The following is a 27,783-nucleotide window of genomic DNA, read 5'->3' as shown; positions in this document are numbered from 1 at the left end:
CGATGGCACCGACTGCGCTGTGGGCAAGCAGAAACCCCGGCGGGTTTCAGGAGCAGAGCCCAGACACCCTCCTGCCGCCGCTTGGGCGGGACGGCGTCCCCAGGGCCCTGCGGAAGACGAGGGGAAAGGCGGGCGCGAGGCCAGAACGGGAAGCTCTGGCGCTGGTAGCCCCGGCACCGGTAGCCCCCTAGCACCACCTGGCCCGCAACCCGGAAGCAGATGCGAGCCGCGCTGCGTGGCTGGCTTGCGGTTCCGGGTCGGCCCGCGCTGCGGGCAGCGCTGCTGGCCGCGCTCGGTTCGTAGTCGCAGAGGCCCGCCCCCGCTCTCCGGACCTGGGCAGGCGGTGGCCGCTCGGCCGCTCCCGGGGCCACATGGCTGAGGGGGACGCAGGGAGCGACCAGAGGCAGGTGAGGCCCCGGCGGGGAGCCGACCTTTAGGCTCGGCTCGGCCTCGCCTCACCGTTCCGGGCCTCCTCGGCCGAGGGGCCTCTGTCCGGGGCCGCCCCCGGTCTCGCCCGCACCGCCCGCGCCGGAGGCCGCGCCGTTCGCTCCGCCGCGTCCCATTGCCCCGGCGCTTGATCTCAGCCGATCGCTCTCGGGCCGGCCGCTTACGGGCGTCGGCGCCCTGGGCCTGCCTCGGGCGCTGTCATCGTCAACCATCAGCACGCGATTGAGCAGCTCCCGGCCGGAGGCAGAAACCCGGGTTCTGCTCCCCGCCCAGTCCCCGCCGGGTCACCTTGGATAGGTCACTTAAGAACCGTTTCTGCTTTGCAAAACGGGCAATAATAACACAGACACTGGAGTCACTGAACCTTCCTCCTCTTGGCGTTGAGCTTTCCCCAGCGCGTGGCTCACGTGGGCGCTCTTAAAGCTTTTCCGAATGCGCTATGAGGACAAAATGAGACGATACAAAGTTGAATGTATACTTTGCTTCCCATTTTTACCTTTAGGTCCGGTTTTACTCTTCTTTAAGCCGAAACCAAAAGAGTAATTTCTGAAATGTTTCGAGGGTTTGATGACCAAAAACCCCAACAACCGCCCAGCCTCGTGCCCAAATTCAAAACAAAAACAACGAAGGAGATAGCCAGTAGTAATATAGGGCGAATATAATAAGTAACAGTGCTACCAGGGAGTGGGGGCGTGGGGTTACCTGTTAAAAAGAGAAGGTGGAGCAGAGGAGTTATGTTTATCCTTTCACTTGTAAATCTCACTGCAGGATATGGGAGTGCATGTATATTTTGGCTCAGCAGTGGTCAAAAGCACAGTGATGTAGTAGCAAGGCTGCTGCCAGTCATTGCAATCGTGTCTGGTACCCAGAGAGTAGAACATGGTGACCGGCTGCTGAGAACGTTTGGTATCGTTCATTCAGGGATCCTTCATCCAAGCTGGTGATGTTAAATACGAATACCTTATAAAGCAATAAGGAAAACTCAGGTTTTTAGGGTCGGTGCATTCTTTGACTTTTTTTCCCCCCATCAACCTCTTTCAGAATGAGGAAATTGAAGCAATGGCAGCTATATATGGCGAGGAATGGTGTGTCATTGATGACTGTGCCAAAATATTTTGTATTAGAATTAGCGACGATATAGATGACCCCAAATGGACCCTTTGCTTGCAGGTATTTTTGCCCTTCTCTACAGCCATTTTCCAGTTACAGTGTTGACTCTTGTATGATTGACTGCTATTGTATTCCTGTAATGATTATTCTTGTGTGACTTGTTCTGAATTGTCTTTTTGTTGTTGGCTTTTGTTAACGATTGATGATCTAAACATATGGGTAATTAAATCTCAGATCACTCTCAAGTAATGCTTTCATAGATGGTCTCAATCTTTTCTCTCCCAATTATTTTATTTATTTAAGTGTTCTTAATGTACCATTGGCAGACTTGAGTTTCACTTCCTTTCACTATCCTGTATGTTTAATAGAAGAGAGTCTAAACCTCGGAAGATGACTAACATTTAAGAGGAAGAATAGGTTAATTATTTAGATGGTTCATAGAGTAGATACTTATTTCTTTGTTAGTTGGGAATCAGTTGTGGTTAGGCTAAATGAAAACATCAGCTGTGGCTTTCTATTTTAATGCTTATTCTTTGATGACTGCCTATACTTCCAACACAAAAGAGGCCAAATTGAGTTTTTGTCAGTGTTTGTTTTTATAGTAATACTGATTTGAAAAGAAACGTGCATGGTTCTCTATTAAGTGTTTGCTATTTAATGTATTTAATAGTGTCTGGTAGGATTTTTGTTTTTTAATTTCTTAAGAAAAATATCTGGAACATGTTATAATGCCGCTCTTTCATTTGGGATTGGGGTATAATGCCCCATTTCAGTTTTTCTTTTCCTTTTGTCTTTGTCCTCCCCACTTATTTTCTAATTTTCATTGCTTTTATACTTTCTCTGCAAATAATGATCTCCTTCTTAAAAGATTGGCATCATCTTAACAACATATTTAAGGCAGCAGCATAAATATGAGGTGGGAATTCTCTCCTGAAATTTAACAAAACAATGGTTTTGTTTCTTAGTTTGGCAAGTTAGAAATCTGTCCAATGACTGGCTTTATGAATGTTGTTATTTTTGAGCCATGATGAAGTATAAGCAGATTTGTTTTTAAACTGCTTTGTAGGTGATGCTACCGAATGAATACCCAGGTACAGCGCCACCTGTTTATCAACTGAAGTAAGCTATATTTCTACATTTATATTTTTTTATAAAAAGATTATACTTTTCAAAGATTGTTTCTCTGTACTGTACATTGTGTTTATATAGACTACCTTATCAAAATGTATATAGAAATCAAAAACACCTTTTGGACTTGATGTACAGCATTTAAACTTAAAAATTAAATTATGTAAAAACACTTTGAAGTTTGCCACTTAGTATAAAAGAGAATCAGAGGATCCATAGTGGGTAAAATAGCTACAGAATTGTCTTTAGAGACGGGGGGAAATCTTCCTCTTTAGACAACCTAGCAATCTAGAAACCTTGGCCTATAGAGTTGCTCCTAACCTGGTTCTGCTGACCTCGCCAGTTCCTTGACATGCCTCTGTGTAAGACGGCCTGCCTTCCAGGAATCACCCATGGTGCTTGTGGTGCTTGTCCCGCCCTTTTTGTGGAGGAGCCATCTCAGCAGCCCAAGCGCAGTCTTAATGAGTCATGACGTGTTGATTGCAAGTAACCTTTGATCCAGCTTGCTCGCTTGACCTACTAAGCTGTGTAAACCTGTGCAGACAGAATTGCATTAAATCTCAGTTACTAAAATTTTTACCTTCCAGTCAGATTGTCTTTTGTATGAGTGTTTTAAAACCATAGCGGTAAAATTTGCTATTACTCATGTTCTGTAATTTTTCATTTTTATTGACAATGAAAGATATTATAGAATGCTTGTAAACATCTGTGCCCTTTTCAGAAAAAGTTGATTATTTCTTTTACAGTCATGTGGCAACTGACTTATTTGTTAGAGTTGTTTTTGAGACACCAGTTAGAAAAAATTGGGAAGTCCTGATAGTGTGGCAAATACTGTGAATCTGGAAATTTAGATTCTGGAACCTCTTCTGCCACTTAGGTAAACTAGGGCAGATTTATGATATCCTATGAACTCCCCTGTTTTTTAAGCCATATTTTAATTGAATAATAATGGTGTTGGCTTCATCATGGTTTTGGGGGAGGAATAAATGAATTAATGCCAATGAAAGCATTTTGGAACTGTATCGATTTATACAACATAACATAACATTTTGATGAAAATAGAAAAAATTTTAAAGTTAAATAAAACCAGTTTGTGATTAATCAGTATTTTTTCTTTGAGATATAAACACAATCTTTGAATAATCTTCTTTATTTTGTTGTATTTAATCTTAGTGCTCCTTGGCTTCAAGGGCAAGAACGTGCAGATTTATCGAATAGCCTTGAGGAAATATATATGTAAGTGATGGATGATTAAAAAAAATTCTATGAGTGACTCTATTGTGGGCCTTTGTTGGAATCATGATATGTTAGGGCCTTTTCTAAACTTTTTGTTAAGCTGCTTTTCCATTAACAAAAAGAATATACTTGAAAAATCCTTGAAAGATTGGTTGTATAATGTAATTTTATATATACATTTGATACGAATTCTGCTTAGAAACAAAAATACACTATTATTTAGAACTAATAGCTATAAAGACACTTAGCCAGCTTGTGAAAGTAAATTCAGAGGTACTGCTCTTATTTTGCTATTTTCATAGGCTATGTTGAATGAAACTGGTAACAGCAGAATCCTAAGCATAATTGTTCATTAAACTACTATATATTTTTAATGGTAATGTTCTTGTATTAGGCCATAAGACAGAGAGTCTATTGATATACTGTATTTTTCACTCTTTCATTCATTCAACAAATGCTATATGGCAGGCATTGTACTAGATCCTGGATACGCATAATTAGCAAAAACAGAAATGGTCCCTGTTTTCATTTAGAATTTGCAGGTAGGGGAGATATTACTCATAACATTGTAAAAATGAATGTCACACTGCAGCTGTGATAAGTTCTGTAAAAGAAAGATATTAATATATAGTACTAATTGAGTTTGAAAGAAGTCCTGACCTAGTCTAGGAGGTCAGGGATGACTTGTTTGACTTAAGAGCTGAGTTACGTAAGTGAAGATAACTCCAGTGAAGGGCCACAGCATGTGCAAAGGCTCTCTGTCAATGAGTTTGGCACATGTCAAGATACAACGTAATGGTGGTATTAAGTGGGAAAAGAGAGGGGAGGAGAGAAGGGAACATGGTGGGAAAATGACCTAGTAATAAGGTAGGCAGGGGAAATTATGGAGAGTCCTGTAGGCCATGTTGAGGATTTTTGTCTTTATCCTAAGGCCTTTGGGAAGCAGAGAAGAGTTTTAAGTGGTGTGATGCCATGATAAGATTTTCATTTAGAAAACACCATTCTGTTTCTGGGTGAGAACTGATTGGAAGGGAGCAAGAATAGATGTGGGATATCAGGAGGCTAGTGAAGTAGTCCAGAGAAGATATTTCTGTGATTTGGGTTAATTTTAATGAGATACATTAATTTAGTACAACAAATAATGTTCTGGAACATCAGTTTTACTGTAATCCAGGAACTGGTAAGGATCGTTTTATATGTTGTAGGTGGCTACCCCATTTGGCACAGTGAGAGAACCCCCTTTGTATCTGTGGGATCTAGACCAGGTTTCTTTTCCTCACAGAATATTTAATTTAAAAATGCTAAGTCTTCATGGAATTGATTCTATTTATTCCTTCCTAGAGGAAGTGTGGTCTTCCTTGAGTTCCTAGGTTTATACTTGACTCTGGAAGTAACCAAGAACTGGACATATCAATGGGAGAGGCCCCCATTTAGTGATTCCATCATCCTCAGCATATAAATATTACATGTTTTCTCAATGAAATATTTTCTGATGCCTGTCCCTGACCTTACTGGCCACTCCAACTTTTGTGCCCCCAACAAACTTCTTTCTGTAATCTTTTATTTATGCCTATTTACCAATTTATCTCCCCCCTTAAAGTAGAATAAGATAAATATACTGCAAATTTGCTCACCAGTGATGTCGTAATTATACATCTTACAGTCATTTTTCAGTTCTTATCTTACTTGACCTCTGTAACTTTTGGTGGTGTTGAACACTTTCTCTTCTTGAAAAATCTTCCAACACTTGGCTTCCATCCTGTTAATCATATTCATCAATTAGATTTTTCTCCTATCTATGCACAATGTCATGCACTCTGAAATGGCTTCCCATCTGCCTTTTTTCTGCCCCAAAAGTGCCCCCTTTATTAAGAGATACCCTCCTATAAGGACACAACTTGCTGTTCTCCCTAAGTAGTTCACTTGAGCTACTAGAGAATTAGGAAGGATCAGAAATAACAAAGGAGTTTGTTCTAAAGATAGGATATGGTTCATACTGTCTTGTTTATTAAAAACACTTGAAAATAACCCCAGTCCAACAGTAGTATTTTCACACATGTGGTCTAAATAGAAATATACATTCTGTTTTTAAGTTTTGTGTGACAACTTTTAATCATATTTTCCCATAAAATCTCAGCAGGGGGCAACAAGTGAAAAACACTATTAGTCATTGAAAATTAAACATTTTAAATGTATGGATATAGTTCTTAATGTTTATAGTTTCATTATGTTCTAAATATTGTAACATTATCAAGATTTTCATATTTATTTGGCATCATTTTGAATGCTAAATTTTATTTTTGCCTAGATAAGAAGATGAACTATGTGTTTTCTTATGTAAGGAGGAACAAAGTCTGAAAACTAAGTCTTTCCAGTAAATATTTTATGAGTATCTCCTATATGCTCGCACTCTGTTAGGAGTTTGGAATTTAAAAATTAATATAGATTAATTGTGTACCAACACAATATAGTGACAGTTACTGAGAGGTTTGGACCAAGTGCTATTGTTTTTAGAGGTCTCTGGGCATGTGGTGAGGTTGTAAAGGAGGGTTCCATTTTGAAGGTGACCTTTGGGTGTGGTGTTTGGCAGGTGATCAGAGGGGGAGAGATTTTCTGATAGAAGGAACTGCATGAGCAAAATCACGTAGGTGTGAAGCAACCTGGCATCTTCAGAGTTCAGCAGATAGTTCAACATGCCGGGGATAGAAATTGAGGTAGGTGTAAGAAAAAAGAACCTGTAAGCTGGTAAGGAGTTTGGGCATTATCTTATAGGCTGTAGGCATTTTAGGTAGGGGAGTGATGTAATGAGATTTGTGTGGCAGTGTGGAGGGTGGGCTGTGAAGAGTTTGAAGTGAGGGACACCATAGGAAAAGCAGTCAGTAACTAGGAGGGAGATAGTGGAAACCTTTATGAAGGCAACAAGAATGCAAGGGAGAAGAACGGTCAGTTAAAGAAGTACTTAGGAACATAAACTAAGATTTGATGATTGTGTAGATGTAGACTCATTTGCTTATCATACCTTATTTTTGTTTAAACATTTTACATATGGATATTTTGAATATATGAAAATAGTTTAATAAAACAAAAGGTAAATAACAGATTTAAAAATACTTTGAACATTATACTAATTGGTGTTAAGAGAAAATGAAAAGGATTAAAATTTTTTTTAATTTGAATTTATGATAGTCCATTTCAACACTATTTAATTTAAATCCAAGGAAATGATTAATTTCCCACAGCTCTTCACATTCTGATGTATCATGAAGTCTTAGGTTTGGAACTTGGAGAGTGAGGCTTGTCAAAGCAGAAAGTGCACTGGACCAAATTAAACAGGCAAGGAAAACTTTCTTCAAGACTATTGCAACAGGGGAGAGAGGCAGAACTCAGTCTGAACTCAACTTCCTGAAACAAAAGGCAGTATGGTTTTTAAGGGCTGGGATGAGCTGTAGAAAAGTACTGGGGGATGCTGGGGGGAGGTTGATCAGTGAGAGTGTCCAGCACATTAAGTTTCTTCCTGAGTTTGCAAGTGTGTTTCTTTGTGATTAGGCTATCTGTGTTTGCAAATTATGGCTCATCAGGAGTTAGGCCCCTACCAGCCAACAGAGACTGGGAGATAGGGCACTGTCTTCCTTGATGACTACATTTCAAAAGAATGGCTCCCAGGTCCTTGAGAAAGACACTCCTAGGTTCTAACACTGACAGAACTTCTAAAAAGATGTCCATAATTCCAAAGGAGCAAAGGAAGAGAGGTCAGGACCTAGAGTCAGGAAGCTCAGCCTGTCTGAAGTTTAGTCAAGCTGATGTTAAGGCTGTCTTTGTCAGGCTTCTGGAGTCAGTTTTTGAAGTAGTGTGACCTCTTTCTCGTCTGTAAAATGAGGATAAAAGAATAATATCATTGTAAGGATTAAGTGACATAATCCATGTAATGTATTTTAGCACTATATAATAGCAGCTTTCAATTTTGTTGTTCTTGTTAGAAGAATCATCTCATCCAGTTTTGTCATTTTGAAAATGAGATGATGAAAACTCAGATCAAGTGATTTGTCTAAGGTCACACAACTTAGTAGTACATTGTAGTGAATAGCTTTACCCTTAAGTCAACAAATATAAATATTGGAAAATTAAAGATACAAAAGTTAGAGCCACAAGTAAAACAAGAGTCACAAGTAACTTGCCTTCTGTTTGGATCATTCTGAATTGGATAATAGTTATTTAAGTGTATTTAATCACAGCATATCTCAACTAAAATATAAGTTTTTAATCCAAGTTGATCTTTTATTCAGTTTGAAACAAATTTTGTTCTAGACTTTTTATATTCAGCTACTTTACCATAACTTAATTTCATAAATAAAAGCTTAGCATCTCACCCTATAATGAGTAGTTCTCAGATTTTGTACCAGTTTTTAGGATTCAGCTGACTTCCTCAAGAACCATTGGGTGAGGGGAAGAAGGGCATAGGAGGGAAGACTACAGCTTCTGTCTGTTTCTGTGAGAGATTTCATTACAGCGAAGGCAAAAGTTTGAAAACCACCAAATCCTAGTCTGTAGTTAAAAGATATGAACAATCAACTATACTTGAATCAAAAAGATATGAACAAACTATTGTCATGAGAGAAAACACAAATACAGCAGTAATAACAACAACAATAAAAACACCCAAACCACCATCAGTGATAAATTTGGGGGTCCAAGGGAACAAATAATTTAATTTTCATTTTCTTTAGGAAACGTTTCACATCCACTAGAAGTTCCTTAAAATGGATTTCAGGAAGTCTGGTTAAATACTAGGGAAGAAGGAAGCATTTAATAATTGATTATGGGCAGAGTGCTGTTGTATATTGTACTGCAGGAAGCCATGGGCCAGAGGAGAGGAAATTTGTAGTTAAGGTTTAATTTCTTTATTATTAGGAAAAATTACCTATTAATTGTGAAAATTCTTCCAAGGTATTTTCCATCGTCCCCTGCCCCCAATAGTCCCCTAACAACAATAACAACAAATCTGAATGTGAATATATATTCACAGAGGGATGATTTTCCTGTCTCAAAGGGTGGTTATGAATGAGGATTAAGTGAAGTAACAAAGCATTTTCTACATCTTATATAGTAGGTGTTCAATATACACTGGATATTAGTGCTACTACTTTTGGTGGTGGTGATGATGTGATGAATTAAATAGAATGAGATTAGGGGATGGAGAGAATTACATATAAAACCATACATTTGTAAGGATAATAACTGTAAACACTGAGACAGGGGACCCCATTTTCTCATTCACTTCCATACCCCCAGGGCTGCACGTAGTACTTGGTGTATAGGCAAGGCCCTTAAAGATCTGTTGAGTGAATTAAGATAGGTCCACTTGAAAAGAGACTACTTTTGTAAAGTAAGGCAAGATGCTGTAAATCTGTTTTATAGGTGAGGAAACTGAGACTCAGAGTTCAAGTGTCTTACTTGCCTAAGGACACAGCTGCCTTGATAGGAGAGCAAAACACAGTGGGCGACCTGAGCTTTGGAGTAAGTCTACATTCACTTTCTGGCTCTGGACTTCTTACTGCTTATTGTCTTAGACAAGTTAATTGATCTTTCTAGGTCTGCTTTCTCATCTGTACAATGGGGAAATAAAACCTACTCTATTAGACAATTATGAGCATTAAATGTGTTGATACATATAATGTACTTTGGGCTTAGTATATACTCAGTACATTTTACCTTTCTCTGTCTGTATACCTCTCAATCTTTTATTGAGAAGAGAGGATGGGGGTAGGAATTGTTTAAAAGAAACTCAACCAACATTCTCAGTTTTTTAAAACCTTTCCAACTGACTTTTGCTCTCTCTAAATAAGACAGGTTGCCAAAGTACACGGAGGATTGTTTTAGTACTCAGGAGTTACGGGTGAGATGGAGGGTTTGAGGATACAGAATTATTTGAAAACAGTGTTGTTTTCTTCTGTATGCTTGCTTTGAAATTTTCCTTTGGGTGCTGATGAGTGATGATAAAAAGATGATGGTTTCAAGAGCAACCGTTAGAGGAAGGAGGTAAGGCGTTATGAAGTAGTATGATGATTTCTTTAAACACACTTACTAAAACTTATCTAAAATTAGTGTCATCTCCTAAGAGTAGACACTTGGGCCTTTATTTTATTGCTGTTGCCATCATTTAACATAATGCTATGGACATGAACTATGACATGTTCTTTTTCTCAGTGAGCCTTTGAGATGGATTTAATTATCTGAGGCAGCCAGACAGCTATTTGGAACCAAAATGAATCAATCTGGGCAATAGAATATTTTGTCCAAAACAAAATAAAAATATAAAGTTTTCCTTTGATTGTCTTTTAAGTCTTGTAAATTGGCTTTCTGAGGGAGTTTCTCAAATGCTTTGTATTCTTATTTGTTGAAATAAGTACATAAAAAAAGTGGTTTGAAATTGTTCAAAAAGTTTAGAAAAGCAAGCAATGACTGGGCATCAATACTACAATTATATTCGCTGACAGAAACTAAATCATATTTATATCTATCTTAATTCATCCAGTTCAAGTTCAGAAATTTTCTTTCCCCTCTTTGGCTGCAACTCTTCTACTTATTTTAAGTGAGCAATGTTAATTTTAATTTGGGAGCCAGTTGGAATTTTTAATGTTGATGTATTAAATACTCAGCCACAAATGTTAGTAAATTGCATGTTTTTATAAATTCCTCTTTAAAAGGCATGGCTAGGGAATTCCCTGGTGGTCCAGTGGTTAAGACTCAGCTTTTTCACTGCAAGGGCCTGGGTTCAGTCCCTGGTCGGGGAACTAAGATCCCACAAGCTGCACGGCACGGCACGGCAACCCTGCTCCAAAAAAAGGCACAGCTAGATTGCATATAATTTCTTAGATTGTAAATATGTCTATATTTTCTTGAATTTGAGAAGGAAATTTTTTTAACATCTTTATTGGAGTATAATTGCTTTACAATGGTGTGTTAGTTTCTGCTTTATAACAAAGTGAATCAGCTATACATATACATATATCCCCATATCCCCTCCCTCTTGAGTCTCCCTCCCACGCTCCCTATCCCACCCCTCTAGGTGGTCACAAAGCACCGAGCTGATCCCCCTGTGCTATGCGGCTGCTTCCCACTAGCTATCTGTTTTACATTTGGTAGTGTATATATGTCCATGCCACTGAGAAGGAAATTTTTAATAACACCTTTTTCCCCTGAATTTTGTTTAGACAGAATATTGGTGAAAGTATTCTTTACCTGTGGGTGGAGAAAATAAGAGATGTCCTAATACAAAAATCTCAGATGACAGAACCAGGTAGGTTTGCTCTTTTAATTTACAGTAATTAAATTTTCATCTAGATATTTTCATTGAAACTTTTAATGAAGATCTGTATGCTGTTTTATGTTTTTATATGATAAAATATGTTTCTCTGGAAAGTTCTTTACTCATGTAAATATGGTTATTTCTTTCTATAAGCTTTAGCCTGCTTGGTTTCATATTACTATAAACTCTTATAGAAATAGAATTTTATGGTTAAAGAACTTGGGTCAAAAATCTTTGCTTTCTTGGGGCTTCCCTGGTGGCGCCGTGGTTGAGAGTCCACCTGCTGATGCAGGGGACACGGGTTCGTGCCCCGGTCCGGGAAGATCCCGCATGCCGCGGAGCAGCTGGGCCCATGAGCCATGGCCGCTGAGCCTGCGCGTCCAGAGCCTGTGCTCTGCAACAGGAGAGGCCACAACAGTGAGAGGCCCGCGTACCGCAAAAAAAAACACAAAAACTTTGCTTTCTTTGACTATTGTTATGGTAATATGAACCATGTAACATTCTTCATGAATTACTGGACTATGTAAGTTAGACATTAGCTTCACATGAGCGTAGTGTTTATACAAAAAGAACTTCGGGAAACACACTGACCAGTATTTAAGATATAAAAATTGACTTTGAAAGTTGATTCTTTAATTGAGATAGAATTCACATACCATGATTATTCACTCTTTAAAATGTATAATTCAGTGGTTTTTAGTTTATTCCAAAGTTATGTAACCATCACCACTATATAATTTCAGGACATTTGAAAATTGATATTTTGCTTTATTATTATAGTTTTATTGAATCATAATATACAACAACATAGAAGTTTCTTATGTTTTCTATTTACTTTGCTAGTCTTTGTTCCAGTTACTACAAAAGCCCTTTAGAGAGGAAAATTACTAAGCCTTATTTTATTTCCAAATAGAGTTTTATTATTATCACTAGTAGAATTATTTTCAATTTGGGGAGAAGAGGGATTAAAAAACAAAACAAAACCCAATAGTCTATTTACTAATTTTTAGAAGGTTATTTACATGGAACCAATTATTAAGGATTCCCTTACCAAAATCAGTATAGATTTAAAGTTGATAGAAATATATATTTTTTCAGAGCATTTTACTGTTTCTCTATAGAAGCAAATGTTTTTACTGTTTCCATTAAAATCAAAGAGATAAATGGTCTGAAGATATTCTGATCATGGGACAATATTTTTTTGAAGTATTTTCCTTGACTTTTTATGATTCATGTTCTGATTTTGCAGCATTTCAGGGCATCTGAGAAGGGTTTTGAAACCTCAAAACAAAAATTTGAGTTTTGCCAATCCACCATTCTAGAGTGTGGGATAATTGCAAAAATGTGGGATAATAAGCAAAAATTTAGGACTCCAAAAAGCTTGGAATCACTGAACTATTAGGAAATTTTTTTAATTATTGATCTTAAAATGGTATTTTCCCTTTCCCACCTATATCTATAATTTAGTTTAGCCACACTAAAAATTTTCGAGTTATTGATTTAGGTTGTATAATTTATAATTTGAAAAAAATTTGTTTAGAATTTTTTAATTAGAAATTTTCTAGACTTCATATTAAAATGGAAGGTTTAATAATTCTGAAAAATGAATAAGGGTATAAGCTAGTGATCAGAATATCTCATGAGAATTTTCTTCTCCAGGGTACCCACTTGACAAGTAATTTATTTTTATTTTACTATTAATCTTCAGTACATATTTATTCTTTACTATTTCATTTTTTCTACTATAGAAATGTGAAATTTTAAAAAAATTTATTTATTTTATTTATTTATTTTTGGCCGCATTGGGTCTTCGTTGCCGTGCATGGGCTTTCTCTAATTGCGGCAAGTGGGGGCTACTCTTTGTTGTGGTGCACAGGCTTCTCGTTGTGGTGGCTTCTCTTGTTGCGGAGCATGGACTCTAGGCATGAGGGCTAAGTAGTTGTGGCTTGCGGGCTCTAGAGTGCAGGCTCAGTAGTTGTGGCGTATAGGCTTAGTTGCTCCACAGCATGTGGGATCTTCCCGGACCAGGGCTCGAACCTGTGTCCCCTGCATTGGCAGGTGGATTTTTTTTTTTTTTTTTGCGGTACACAGGCCTCTCACTGTTGCGGCCTCTCCTGTTGCAGAGCACAGGCCCCGGACGCGCAGGCCCAGCGGCCATGGCTCACGGGCCCAGCCGCTCCGCGGCATGTGGGATCTTCCCGGACCGGGGCACGAACCCGTGTTCCCTGCATCGGCAGGCGGTCTCTCAACCACTGAGCCACCAGGGAAGCCCTGGCAGGTGGATTTTTAACCACTGCGCCAGCAAGAAAACCCCAGAAATGTTAAATCTTGAAGTAATTGTATACTATTTATACTTTTAAAAAATTCTGAACTAATTTTAGACTTACAGAAAAGTTGCAAAAATAGTAGAAATAGCTCTGTTATATCCCTCACCCTGCTTTCCCTAGTAACATCTTACATAAGCATATTATAATTATAAAGAACAGAAAGCAAACATTGGTATAATATTAACTAAACTAAAGAGCTTATTCAGATTTCACTAAGTTTTCCACTAATGTTCTTTCTGCTGTTCTAGAATTCTGTCTAGGATTCTTGGTTGTATTTAGCTGTTATTTCTCCTTACTCCCTTTTAGTCTATAAATAGTTCCCCAGTCTTTCCTTCACTTTTTTGACCTTTCATGACCTGACACTATTTTGTGGAATGTCCCTCAATTTGAATTTGTCCATTGTTTTCTCATGATTGGAGTAAGATTAGGCATTTTGGCAAGAATATCACAGAAATGATATTGTATCCTTCACAGTGTATTATATCAAGGAGCTAATGATATCAATATGCTTTATTAATGGTGATATTTACCTTGATCCTTGGTTAAGGTGGTATCTGCCAAATGTTTCCACTGTAAAGTTACAGTATTAATCAAGCATTCTCCAGAGAAACAGACCAATAAGATGTGTGTGTGTGTGTGTGTGTGTGTGTGTGTGTGTGTGTGTATTATAAAGAGAGAGGAGGAGGGAAGGAATGGTTGGGTGGGGGGAGAAGGAGGGAGGGAGGGGGGGAAAGAGAGAGATTGATTGATTTTAAGGAATTGGCTCACGAGATTATGGACGCTAGCAAGTCCAAACTCTGCAAGGTAGGCTGACAGCCTGGAGACCTAGGGAAGGAATGATACTGCAACTCAAGTCTGAAGGCTGTATGTTGGCAGAATTCCCTCCTCCTCTGGGGAGGTCAGTCCTTTTTCTTTTAAGATCTTAACTAGAGTCTCACTTGCATTATGGAGGGCAATCTGCTTTACCCAAAGTCAACTGATTTGAATGTGAATTCCATCCAAGAAATACCTTTACAGAAACATCTAGAATAGTGTTTGACCAAATATCTGTGTACCATGGCCCAGCCAGGTTGACATATAAAATGATCAGTTACTGTTTTTCCCTTTGTAGTTGATAAGTATCTTGGGGGAGATACTTTGAGGCTATGCTAATACCCTGTTCCTCCTTAAACTTTAACCTACTGATTTTAGTATCCATTAGTGTATCTTATCAACAGTATTTGTAAACAATATGGTGTTGTAACAATATGGTGACTTTCATTTCCTTCTTGCTATGATTAATTGGAATTCTGAGAACAAGATGTCTCTTTTCCACATTTATTTATTTGATTACTTATATTAGTATGAACTCATATTATTTTATTTCGTGAGTTAAAATTCCATACTGTCATTATTTTGTTGCTCAAATTGTTCCAGGTTTGGCCTTTAGGAGAGCTCTCAGGTAGGCTCCTGTGTTCTTTTTATAAGCTTCCATTGTTTTTTGAACATTTCTTTACTCTCTGGAATCACAAGATATTCCAGGATCATCTTGTATTTTCCTTGTCCCAACCCTGGAGTCAACCACTTCTTGTAGGAGCCCTGGTTCCTTCTGTTGAAGACTGGTGTCTAGAGGCCAAGACTAATGGTTTTTTAAGTGTAATTTCTTACTGTCTTATGATCACTCATCATGTCTCATATCCACATAGGCCCAGACGTAAAGAAGAAAACTGAAGAGGAAGATATTGAATGTGGAGATGATCTCATTTTAGCATGTCAGCCAGAAAATCCAGTTAAAGCATTGGATTTTGATGTCAGTGAAAACCGAACAGGTATAATGTTATTAGTTTATTTTGAGGAAAGCGGGATGGTAGCATTATGAATGGAATTTCTATACCATTTGGAATGGTATAGAAATTTAGTAAACTCACATTTTAGGAAATTCTTATTAATTTGTAGAGAATTGGGTTATTTTTTTTCTGTCTCCTGGCCATTTTGGTGTTTGCTAGGTCTATCAGAATGGTGAGGAAAAAAATAGAAATTTACTTTTTTCTTTTTTTTTGCTATTTATCTGGAGTTTTGAATTAGTGGTGAGAGAAATTGAAACTAAGAAAAGCTGTGTTAATATTTTCAGTTCACATCCTGCTTTTATATTTTTACTTTGAAATCCTTAGCTGTCTACTGATAGCTCAGAGTTAAATTTTAGTCTTTGCTCACAAATATAAATACAATAATTGAAGGTACAACCACTGAATTAAAGCTAGCGAAATGCCTTTAGGATTTTAGTTTTTGCTTAAGCAAATTTGTTCCATGATAAAGTAGTATTCAGCTTATGGATAGGTTGATGTGATAAATCAGCTTTGTATTTCTATCAGAAAGTATGTTCCATTTTAGTATTTTAAAATTTTGAGTGATATAGTCAGTTTCCTCAAGTCTCTTACAAAAACAAGATAGACCAGAGGGAATGTTCATTCTCTTTGAAGATAGGGAGTTCCCTATGCCATTATACAGCAGCTTTTAAACAGTAAATGAAAATTTGAAGTTCTTGCATAGTGTCTCAGTATTAGTGGAAGGGGACAAAGAAGCTGTGAATGAGTGGGGAAGAACACCCAGTATACCTGCTCCTGTTTCACTCTAAGTAGTTCCCATTTTATTCATACACATATTTGCAGATTTGGCATAGGATGTCTTTTGGGAAAGAAGATCCACTATTAAAAGAAAACGAGTGAAAATCATAGTCATAATAAATCGCATCCAGTTCCTATTGACCTTAGTAGTGTACTAGTGCAGTGGTCACAGTCTGTTCAAGAAGAGAACACTACTGGGGGAAGGAAGAACATCCTGCGTAAATCTGGCTTCTCGCCGTGTCCTGCCACAAAACAGTGCAGTGATTTTTGGCAAATTATTTAAAGTGCTCCAGAAATATTTTCACACATGTTACTTGAAGTGTTTCATCACTTATAAAGCAAACTGACTTGGTAAGATTCAACAGATCAGTGAATAGAAATAGAAAAAAATTAAATTCTTTTTTTCTGAATAACTTTTCATCCTAAATGAGGCAGGTGCAGCAGCTAGGATGGTTGGTAAGTTTCTCATCTAAGTTAAGGGTAAAATTAATGGTTTCCAGAATAACTGGAAATCACAGTACTCGATGGAATACCAATTTGGTGTACTATTGATACATTTAATTCAGTCCTATGAAGTAGGAACAGTTTTATTAGCAGAAGTCATTATATTACAGCTATACAAAATAAAGTCATAGATTTCCCAACCCAGAGGTCCATCAGCAGTAAAATGAATAAATACTCCATATTAGCAGCTGTCAATCTTTTTGGTCTCGGGACCCCTTTGTACTCTTAAAAATTAGATGTTATACCAACTTATACAACTGAAACAACTCCAGGATTTGAGTCCCAACCTGCCATTACCACTTGGTGACCTTAGCAGGTGAAAATCATTTATAAGTCAAGTAGTTTTATCTTAGTGTACAATATATTAGGAAACTTTTTACTTAAAATTATAATTTAATTTTAATAGACAACCAGTATTTGTTATTTGAGTTGATTTGCCATATAATTTACATCTCTCTCCAAACTCCCCCCACTATACCATTGCCAATTTTTCAGTATTTGAATGTAAGAATTTAAAAAATAAAAGTAATATAATTCTTTAAATTTATAGAAATAGAAGAATTACCTCCGATTGATCATGGCATTCCTATCACAGACCGAAGAAGTACTTTTCAGGCACACTTGGCTCCAGTAGTTTGTCCCAAACAGGTAAACTTACTGTGTCCAGTTCACTTTGATGTTGTTTTACCAAAGTAATTCAGGCAAATGGTTTTGCAATAATATCTTTGTTTATACTATTACATTTAATTTTCATGCAAGATAAAAATTATTTGCTAATTTTCTACCTCCAAATTATTGGGAATCATGGAATATTTGTTTCTGTTTATCACTGCTTTCAAAATTGTAGCCAGACTCTGATTAGGGCTTAACTCTCCAATGGATTTTCAAAGAAGAAAAACCCATTGTGGTGGTGTAGAAAATTATGGTGCTTAATATCAATAGCTTGTTGAAAAATTATTTGTCTTATCATGTGGGAGTTCTATAAAACCTAGCCTGTTCTATTTATTGTTGCCCAAGTAAGGGGACAGTGGACAGAGTGGTTGAGGCCAGTCTTCCCAACCTGAATTCCTTTTCCTTTCTGCTTCCTGATTTTAGGTGGCCTGATATCCACCAAAGGATATTATATGGGAAAATCTTCAGTCAAAAATAGTATTCCTAGGTCTTTGTCTTTCTCAGTCTCTTTTCAGCAGAATCATTTTCTTCTTCCTTGCTGCTATAATCTAACCTAAACTTTATTAATGTAAGAGACAATTTCAGTACACCTATAAAGTTAAATTAACCAGAAAAGTCTAACTAGCTTAGCATAGGTTTTAAGCATTGGTCTCTTCCCTTTGGTCTCTCCAAATTCTTCTAAAGCCCTGAACTATAGGAATACAGTTTTTTGCACCAGGCTGCCTTTTCACTCTCTTTTAGTCTCTGGAAGAGGAAGTTCTTTCCTTCATTGATCTGTGGTCAAAATAACAGATTTTGGTGCAAGCTTCTGGGCTTTTCTCTCAGGAACCCTATTTTGCCCTTGGCCATTGCTCATAATCTTGTTGCCAGGGTCCTCCTTAGACATTCCATTCTGAATCTCTCCATACTGGATCCTTTTTCCATTTCTGATTATAGTCACTTAGACTTACAGGATCATAATTTGTGAGAGCTGAAATAAATCTGAGAGGTCAGTGTCTACTTTATTAATCAGGAATCTGGGAGTCTGAGAAGCACAAGATTGCACAATTTCTGATCCAAATTGGTCTCTGTATCTCCAGCTTGGTCTTCCTTACCTCCAGTATTTCTTCTGTGCCCCTTGCCAACTACCTTTCTAAAAGATCTGACCACGTGTCACTCCTCCCCCACATACCCAGTAATCTTTGCTGATTTCCATTGGCTACAAGGAAAAAATCTAAACACATTATACAAGGCCCTTTGTGATAAGACCCTACTTTAATCATTCTGATACATCTTCTATCATCTCATTCATACTCTGAGGTAGAGCTACATAAAATCATTCATACTCTGAGGTAGAGCTACATAAAACTATTGGTCACTTCCTGAATCTTTCTCTTTTATGTCCCTGCTAAGGTTGACAGATAAAATACAAAATAGCTAGCTAAAATTGGAATTTCAGATAAACATTATTGCATAGGCCATACTTATAATTTAAAAATTTGTGGTTTATCTGAAGTTCCAATTTAACTAAGCATCGTTTATTTCTGCTTACTAAATCTGGTATGTTTGTACATGCTGTTTCCTCTAAGTGGAATGGCTTCTTCTTGCCCCACCCCACTCTTCCATTTTGATGCAGAACTGTCACTTATCTTTCAAGACCTGGCTCTTGTTACCTCCTCTATGAACCTTATTTGACTCCCAGAGAGAGTTTTGGTTTTATAACATTTAGAACATACCATTATTCTGTACCTGTCACTTTGGTAAGTTTCCAGAGCTCATTTCTAGAAATTCTTATATTTTCGTTTAAATTTCTCTATACAGTATGGGGAAAATTTCTTATGTACAAGTACCTTGGACATGGTTACTGCTCAGACATTTGTTGATAACTGGTGGTCAAAAATACCAGGTCTATCATTTTTGTACCAATTAGAGAACCAGTTTTTGCCCCTAAAATGAGGAGAAAACTTTGGAAATGGCTTTTTCAGAACGTGGTTGAGTCTTTAAATAACTCTTGTTAATTTCACTACACTAGTATATCAATATGCTTTAAGGTTTTTTTTTAGCATTTATTTACAGAGCAAATAAAAAGTATACATTAGTTTATTTACATTACTGCTGTTTTTAAGGTGAAAATGGTTCTTGCCAAATTGTATGAGAATAAGAAAATTGCTAGTGCCACCCACAACATCTATGCATACCGGTAAGTGATCATCACAATTTTAGGAATGTGCTTTGTAAAAAATGGGGGAAGGGACTTCCCTGGTGGTGCAGTGGTTAAGACTCTGCGCTCCCAATGCAGGGGGCCTGGGTTCAATCCCTGCTCAGGAAACTAGATCCCACATGCATGCCTCAACTGGGAGTTCGCATGCCACAACTAACGAGCCAGCGAGCCGCAACTAAGGAGCGTGCCTACCACAAGTAAAACCCAGTGCAACCAAATAAATAAATATTAAAAAAAAAAAAAAATGGGGAAAACTGATGCATGATTTAAAAAAGCACAATTATTATGTATTTTTTTCCACTGTAAAAGTAATAATCATGTGTGGAATATTTGGAAATGGCAGAAAAAAAATCAGAGGAAAAGTTAACCATTTTCTGCCATTAAGTGTAACTGATATTGTGAAATATTTTCTTTTTTATTCTTTTCAATGCTTTATTCTAGTATCAAGATTTTTCCTTAGTGTAACAAAAGCATTTTTCCATGTTGTTATAATTGCTTTATAAACATTATTTTAATGGCTGTATAATATTTGTTTGAGGCTCCATACCACAATTTATTTAACCATTTCCTTTTTGTTTTAGTTTTTCATTTTTTCTAAGTATTATAAAGAATAGTCCCGTGAACATCTTTGTGTACTTTTTGCATTATTTCCTCAGGATAGGTTCTGGTTGTTTCATATTGTTTTTTGAAATGAAACAGAAGTATAATCAAAAAGGAAAAAGGAATAGATTCCTAGAAGTAGAATTATCAAAAAGTATGAACATTTTTGAAACTCTTGATACATACTGCCAAATTTTTTCTAACGTTTTTCTTTTAAACCAATTTATGCAGTGAATTAAGACTGCTTCTTTCACTACATGTCTTTTAGTGTTGAGTACGAAGGTTTTATAAAAATCTGCTGATTTGTTAGTAAAGAGATGAGGGTATATTTTTTAAATATGCAGATTAGTACAGACTTACAGAACATAGTTTAGGACTAAAATAAATCAGAATATAGACATAGGAATTTGGTGCAAATTTAAAATGTGATTCAGACTATTTGTAAAATCTAGGCTATCTAAAGCTCAAAAATCTCAAAAATATTTATCACTTTGGATAGGTGAGTTTTTAATATTACTAAGTCACATCCCTTTAAGTGCCCAATCTTACCAAAAAAACTATTTATTATTAGAGTATCACTACACAGAATTTTGGTTTTTCCTTAGTGAGGGTCATCAGTATAAAAATGAGGGATTAGACTGTGCTTGGTCTCAGTGATTAGAATGTGCTGTAAAAGTATTGATAGGTACTATTCATTCATCCCACGTGTTTGTTGAGGGCCTACTCTGTGTCATGTGCTTTACATAAGTTAAATCTAATTATTTCAGCAACTGTGCCACTGTAAAAAGGTTAACTTTTTCAAGATCACATAGTCGTTAAGTGGTAGAGCTGAATTTGAGAATCTAATTTCATTTATCTCTATCTTATTCCTACATGGCCACGTTGGCTGCACCTTCAACAGTTGCTGGACATGATATTGATCTTAAGTTATCAAAAAGTTAAATAATGTGCCGGATACTCTATTTCAGGCCCCAGATTTTTGTTTTTTTAAGTACTTGAGTATTTTTGCTTATTAATGGGTGATCAGCTGTCACTTCTTACAGATGTCAGCATGACTGCATGTAGCAGCCCCTCCAACTCACCCCCTTATGTAATTGATGCTTGGGAATGAAGGAGCTTAGCTTGTCAGAATTGTGTGTCAGATAACAATAAAAAGGCATAAAGTGGAGGCTTGAAGGACTCCACTGGGAGTTAAAGAAATAACCTTTATTTGGTACGTGGACTTTGTGTTGTGTATTTTGAATGCTTAGGGTCCTTTTAAGGTCACTTCCTGGTTCTGGGGCTGTGTTCCTGCTTTGGAGTTATGGGGCACTCTTCAGGCTACTGGTACACACAGCTATCGGATGCTGCATCATTATCTTCCTGGCATGTGAGGAAAGGGTTAGTGAAAATGTCCCTGGTATTTCCTTTTTTTTTTAAGCCTAACAGTACTGATTTATATAGTCAGATTTCTTCATTGGTTCTATAAAGTCAACCCCGGAATCCTTTTTGCCTTAAATTTGCCATATAAAATTTTGTTTAATAGTACTAACTTTCTTTCCTTCAAATGAGGCCAACTCTAAATAATAGTAGAGCTTGGTCATAGTAGGTGGGCAGTAAATATATACTGAGTGAATGAATGAATAGATGGTTTGGTAGATGGGAAGATGAATGAATGAATAGGATTGCTGTAATAAAATTAATATAATTGACTTAGGTGTATAGATAAGGTAATATTTGGCTTTTTATCACCATAACTGGAAAGATATCTTTGCTATATTTGCCTAGTCCTAGATGGTACCATTTTTAAGGGCTAAAAAATGCACTAGATGGCATACCTTAACTGGCACTGTTTTCTTTTTATAACTCACACTTATTTGCCAAGCTTATTCATCTGCAATGTAGCCCGTGCTAACTTTCTAGATAATTTAAATGGGTAAAAATACCATGATTTATCTCTGATATTGATAACTATCCAGGGGGAAATTACACAGAAAAATAAATCTTATAATTCTTAGAATGGGCAAGATAGATAAATGCTTGGCGGCTAGAATAAGATGTTAGGAAAGTATAAAATATTAACTTAATGTTGGTTTTATCACCTCCATCTTTTTTATATACTTTTTTTCTCTTTCACTGGAGTTTAGACTCTTTGATGACAGGAGTACACCACTTATTTCTTTTATACCATTTCATAGCGCCTATTATGTGCCTATAATGCTTATATAGTTTATTCTCAGTAAACATTTTTTAGTGACTATTCTCTATAATCTCGGCTTCAAGATTAAATGAAGTGGAGGAAGTGTCAGATGTGTAAATTCACCTTCCCATAATTGTAGCATTTCTGATTTAAAGGAGGTACCCTTGATTCCTAGCTTTCCAAAATATAAAAAGTGAAGCATACTGGATAGGAAATCGTCAGTGAAAATATAGCTAATTTATAGTTCAAGAAAGTTTTTTTAAAACAAGTATGCTGATTTTGGAAGTAAATTGATGGCAACAAATATGAAGGAGTAACTTTTATTATTGAATACAATATTTCAAGGTTTTAAAGTGTAACACTGTCACGTGTATTTCTAGAATATATTGTGAGGATAAACAGACCTTCTTACAGGACTGTGAGGATGACGGGGAAACAGCAGCTGGGGGGCGTCTTCTCCACCTCATGGAGGTAAGTGTGAGTTAAATCCTGTTAATCCTGTGAACCATAAAATTTCTCAACAAAATTCATTCCTAAATTCCATTTAGGAATAAGTAAATCAGTTAGCCTATATAACATGAGATAATTTGGTTTTATTAGTAGTTAGTTTTTGAACATCGATAGAGAGATAATTTTAACCGCTGGATGTGGGGCAGAAAGCAAGAGGTTAATAACGAGTGCTGTGCTTTCAAGCTCTTTCAGTCGTAGACAATAGAAGATTATCTTCAGCTCTGGAAAAACTTATCCTTTTTGTTTCATGACAATTTCCTCTCCTCTATTTTCTCTGTTTTGTCTTTGCAGAACTCCTGTTAGTTGGATATTGGACTTCTGGGTAGATCCAGAATGTTTCTTTTTTTATTAAGTTGTCCATCTCATTGCCTTATTATGTTCTAAGACATTTTCTTGACCGTCTTCCAAAATTTCTATCAAATTAAAATTTTTTTTAGCAACCATGTATTTAATTTTCAAGAGTTCTTTCTTGTTCTCTGTTTTTCCCTTTTCATAGTGTGCTGTTCTGCTTTTATGGATACAGTATCTTCTAAAATTTTTCTGAGTATACTAATTAGAGTTTCTTTTTTTAGATGTTTTCTTCCTTAAATTTTTCCTGGTCCATTTTAGTTTGTTTATCTTGTCCTTTCTCTTTCATGCTGCTGGATTTTCTTCATCTGTCTGGTGATCATTGATTGTTCATTAATTTTAAGAATGGATTGTTTTTTTCCTAAGGTAGTTGCTATAGTTTCTTCTGCTATTGTATGTGGAGGTTTGTTTTCTAACCAGGCCCTTTCCTTGATAGGAACTCTGTGGGGGTCAGGCCTGTAGACTGGTGGGCTTCACGTTAAGGGCAGCATTTGACAAATGTCAAACTGAGGAAGACCTTACTGGTAGGCACTAGTGATTACTCATGCAGCCCCAGTTCTCTCTAGCTGTTTTGTTCAGAAGCAGGTTTTGTGTTGCTGTTTGACCTAGGGGTAAAAAACTGCCTAAGTTAAGCTATTCTGGTTGAAGTCACCAAGAACTGGAACCCCACTGCATGATCTCCCCTTCACTCTGCCTGGTGGTCCCCAAGTTTGCAATTCAAGGACACTGTGGAGCACAGTGTTTGTTTTCCAAATTCCCTTCTCATTCTAACATTCTGTCCCCTGAATTGTTATAAATCACACTCTGCTTACTCATAGTTCTGCCATTAAAGTCGGGGAAATTTTATGTGCAATTTTATGTATGGGTTTTTTCATTTTCCTTTAAAACTCACATCTGTACCTGTCTATATTTGTATGTAATTATGCTTCTGAAAATAACAGATTTTGAATGTGAGAAATGTCATGGTGGTGGTATCACGCTGGTATGGAGGAATTTTGCTAGGACCAGATCGCTTCAAACATATCAACAACTGTGCCAGAAACATTCTAGTGGAGAAGAACTACACAAGTTCACCAGTAAGTGGTTACTGATATTATATCTAGAGAGTTTCTCACCACTGCCTGTGAAATTTAAAAAGAAAAAGGAAAACGAAAATTAAGAGTGAAGCAGAACGAGTGAGGTGCATTAGAAAAACCTTTGGACTAGGAAACTGGAAGCTTAGGTTTTAGTCAGAACAGTGTGATCGACCAGTTGTGTGACCTTGGGAGGATCACTTCATCTCTTCAAACCTTAATTTTGTAGATTCATGGAGTTTTATAAAAACCTTAAAGACCAGTTAGTTTCCACTCCCTAAAATTGAGACCCGTAGAAGTTATAGCTAATGCTACAGTGAACTGGATAGTCTTTAAACATCTATAAAATTCTAACATTCTCTGTTAGTGTCATAGTGTATCCCCTTTCCCCTGGCATGCCTTTAGATGCCTTCTTCCTTTATACTTCGAGGTTTTTTGTCTCGTATTTCAGATATGTTCATATCTCTTTTATTTAAACTTTGCTGCCTTACTTTGGAAAATGAACAATGGATTAAATAGTATTGAGAGGAACTCCCTGGCTGTCCAGTGGTTAGGACTTTTGCACTTCCACTGCAGGAGGCATGGGTTCAATCCCTGGTGAGGGAAGTAATATCCCACAGGCCACACAGTGTGGCCAAAAAAAAAAAAAAAAAAAAAAAAAACACGCACAGAAAAAATTAATTAAAAAAATAAACGTATAAATAATATTGAAATTACTCAAACATAAATCTGTTAGATAACTGAGATAAATGAGTATTTTCTTTGATTATCCTTGATTGTTTCGGAAATATTAAAATAGACTATAAATGAAAGAGCCCTGTAAAACAGAAAGATGGTACATATGGAAGTAATTATACTTTCACTATTATACATATTCTATATGACTAGGATTTAAAAGTCCTAAGCTAGTACCTTCATATAAATGTAGGAAGATACTACATTGATTTATATCTTTTTCAGGAGGAATCATCTAAGACTTTGGGAAAGAACAAAAAAGTAAGAAAAGACAAGAAGAGGAGTGAACATTAATAACTGAAACTGTATGAAAGGTTAATTTGCCTATAATCATATACAAATTCCACAGTCATCAAGGAATATGTTGTGCAGAGAGAGAATCCTGGACTGTTCAAGTCAGCCAACTCATTGGGGACACCAATATTATCTTTTCTTCTTTGGCTATATCATCTGCCAAAAATAGAGAACTTGTGATATTTTCATGAGTGTTTCAGGCTGATTCAGAAGGATTAATTTGAACTTAATCACCACTTCATATAATTTTAGGAAGGTAACAGTTGCCCAGGGCAGTACCTGAATTAACTGTGCATTTCATTACATGTCAAGTGCCTTTGTTAGGTGGGGAAGAAGTGTCTCTAGAGGAATATAAATACCTGATTTCTTGTCATTGGGATTCTCGTTTTGTTAAATGAATATTACCTTTTACTGCTTTTTACTGCTCCGTATGGCTTATTGAAATAGGGGCTCATTGAAGATTGATCTTAGAGAGTTTCTTCTTGTGATTTTAGTTCATAAGTATGTCACCTTTCATTTCATAGTGCTCATGGAGTGATGGATTAAGTGAAAATCCAGGAGTATCCATCTGCAGTTATGTGCTGAAGTGATAATTCATCTAACAGATTCGTTAGCATAAGTGTTATGCCTCAGTTTCTGTTGCAAATTGGTGATTGTGAAATTTCAAAAAGTGATTTTCTAGTCTCTGCTTTTTTTGTTTAATATCTTGTACTGTTAAGCAATAAATATGGTGTGCCAGTAGTCTCCTCCCACCGCCGAAATGTGTTGGTGTAATATTCTGGTTTCTTTTAACAACCTGGAAGTACTTTCTTGTGATCTTCATTGAGAAATTAGAACTATGCCAGAAGCTGTGCTATGGTTAATGGAACATTTATGGAATGGGGTACAGGTGGCAGAACACCACTGGTGTAAGGTGAGAGTGTGTTGCGTAGTTCTGTAAATGTGATGCACATTTCCCATCCACACTCCTCCAGCTATCTTTCTCAACTCCATGACTTTGTGGAGAGAAGGAGCAAATCTTTGATTGGAAAAACAGAAAATCCCTCTTTTTTTCCATCTTCCTTTCATCAGTGCTTTATAAAAGTTCCTTCTTTCATCTGCAAGTTGTGCAGTTTACGTCTAGGCATCTAGACAATAAATTTATCCATGAGATGTAAGTCATTAACTGTTCCCTTTTAGATAATGATTGCAAACAATTATTAAAAATTATTAATTGGTCACAGATTTACTTGAGATTCCCTTCCAAAGAGAGGGAACAGAAATAAGGAAGCAATTTGGGATGGTGCTGGAGCATGGAAGACATCAGAGAAGAGTGGACACAGATTTTTTTTCTATTCTCTGATGTGTGACCTTTAAGAGATCTCACATCCTAACTTGGTATTTTTAATAAGAATCTAGTAAACAGCTTTACACTAGGATGGATTCTGAGAAGTAAAACCTGTATTGGTTGTACGTGTGTTTAATTGTTGTAACCTATATTTATTTAAAACACTTACCTCAGAGTCTATGAAAAAATTAAGTATGTTTTATGTATTAACTGTTAAAATAATTAAAGAACTTAAAGACCATTAATTAACATTAAAATAACTTCACAATTTTGGCATGTCAAAACCTGTGAAAGAAGATATAAAACAGTAAGAATTGCTGCTACAGAAAAATGAATGTGAGTTAATTTTTCTGCAACACTAAATTTGAATTCCCTTTTAGCTGTTTTATCTAACATTTATTTAGGTCTTTATAGAAAACGTTTTTATCTCTGATCCCATTTTCCCTTATTAAAAAAAATATTTTTGCTTCTTTCTTTTATTAACCACATTTTCCAGACTAAAAAACCCTAATATCCTTGGCCCGAAGTCAGATAGTAAAAAGGAGAGACCCAAAAGTCTCCAATTCTGGAACGTGAGTTATTTTACACTCTTCATTATGGACCCCTAACTAGTTATAGTATCTTTTTGTCTATTTAAAATTTCTCTTGATTAGAAGGTTTTCAAATTCTCCAAATAATAATTTTCCATAGCCAGATCTATGCTGTGGCATATTTGATAGTATATTGTGTTAGTTGGAAATATTCTCCATATTGCCAGTTTGGAAGAGCAAGTAGCATCTTGCTACTTGCTCTTACAAAGTAGCAAGTAATGGGAATAGCAGTATGATTTGGAGGTATATATCATGAAATATATGGGAATAGCAGTATGATTTGGTATATATCATGAAACATTTGATAGATACCTATTTGAAGAGACATTATATCAAACTAATCACAACCAAGAAAGAATAGCCTGAAGCAGATACTGTTTGAAGGCAGGTAAAATTTATTGCAGAAATTGTACAGTCACCTGTAATTCCACTGTCTAGAGATAACTATTATTAACATTTGGTATGTACGTCCTTCTATTTTTTTCCTATGCATGATTTTGTATATATGGCTATTTTTCTTTCCATAAAAATGGTACTAAACTGTATATACTGTTTTCTATCGGGCATATTTCATATAGAAGTATATTGTCAACA

General features: G+C 36.6%; 1 protein-coding gene across 2 annotated transcripts; it reads left to right on the top strand.

The window, feature by feature from the left end:
• The first annotated feature begins 262 nt into the window (after positions 1-262).
• On the top strand, positions 263-27,783 carry IMPACT (impact RWD domain protein). 2 transcript variants are annotated; one of them, XR_003795107.1, is made up of 11 exons: positions 263-407; positions 1,489-1,617; positions 2,624-2,676; positions 3,859-3,921; positions 11,133-11,218; positions 15,240-15,362; positions 17,212-17,309; positions 19,439-19,512; positions 21,384-21,513; positions 22,693-22,783; positions 24,112-24,164. XR_003795107.1 is itself a non-coding variant. In XM_029233059.1 (11 exons), exons 1-11 carry the CDS (start codon positions 372-374, stop codon positions 25,270-25,272), a joined length of 957 nt encoding a protein of 318 aa, XP_029088892.1. In that variant the 5' UTR covers positions 263-371; the 3' UTR covers positions 25,273-27,783. The 2 variants fall into 2 exon arrangements, 1 of the variants encoding a protein (XP_029088892.1); XM_029233059.1 differs by lacking the exon at positions 21,384-21,513 and adding an exon at positions 25,204-27,783 and having other exon boundaries at positions 24,112-24,246.

Source organism: Monodon monoceros, unplaced genomic scaffold (assembly GCF_005190385.1).
Source record: "Monodon monoceros isolate NGI ecotype Baffin Bay Population unplaced genomic scaffold, NGI_Narwhal_1 Super_Scaffold_1, whole genome shotgun sequence".
Classification (NCBI taxonomy): domain Eukaryota; kingdom Metazoa; phylum Chordata; class Mammalia; order Artiodactyla; family Monodontidae; genus Monodon; species Monodon monoceros.
This window is presented reverse-complemented; position numbering and strand designations above follow the sequence as displayed.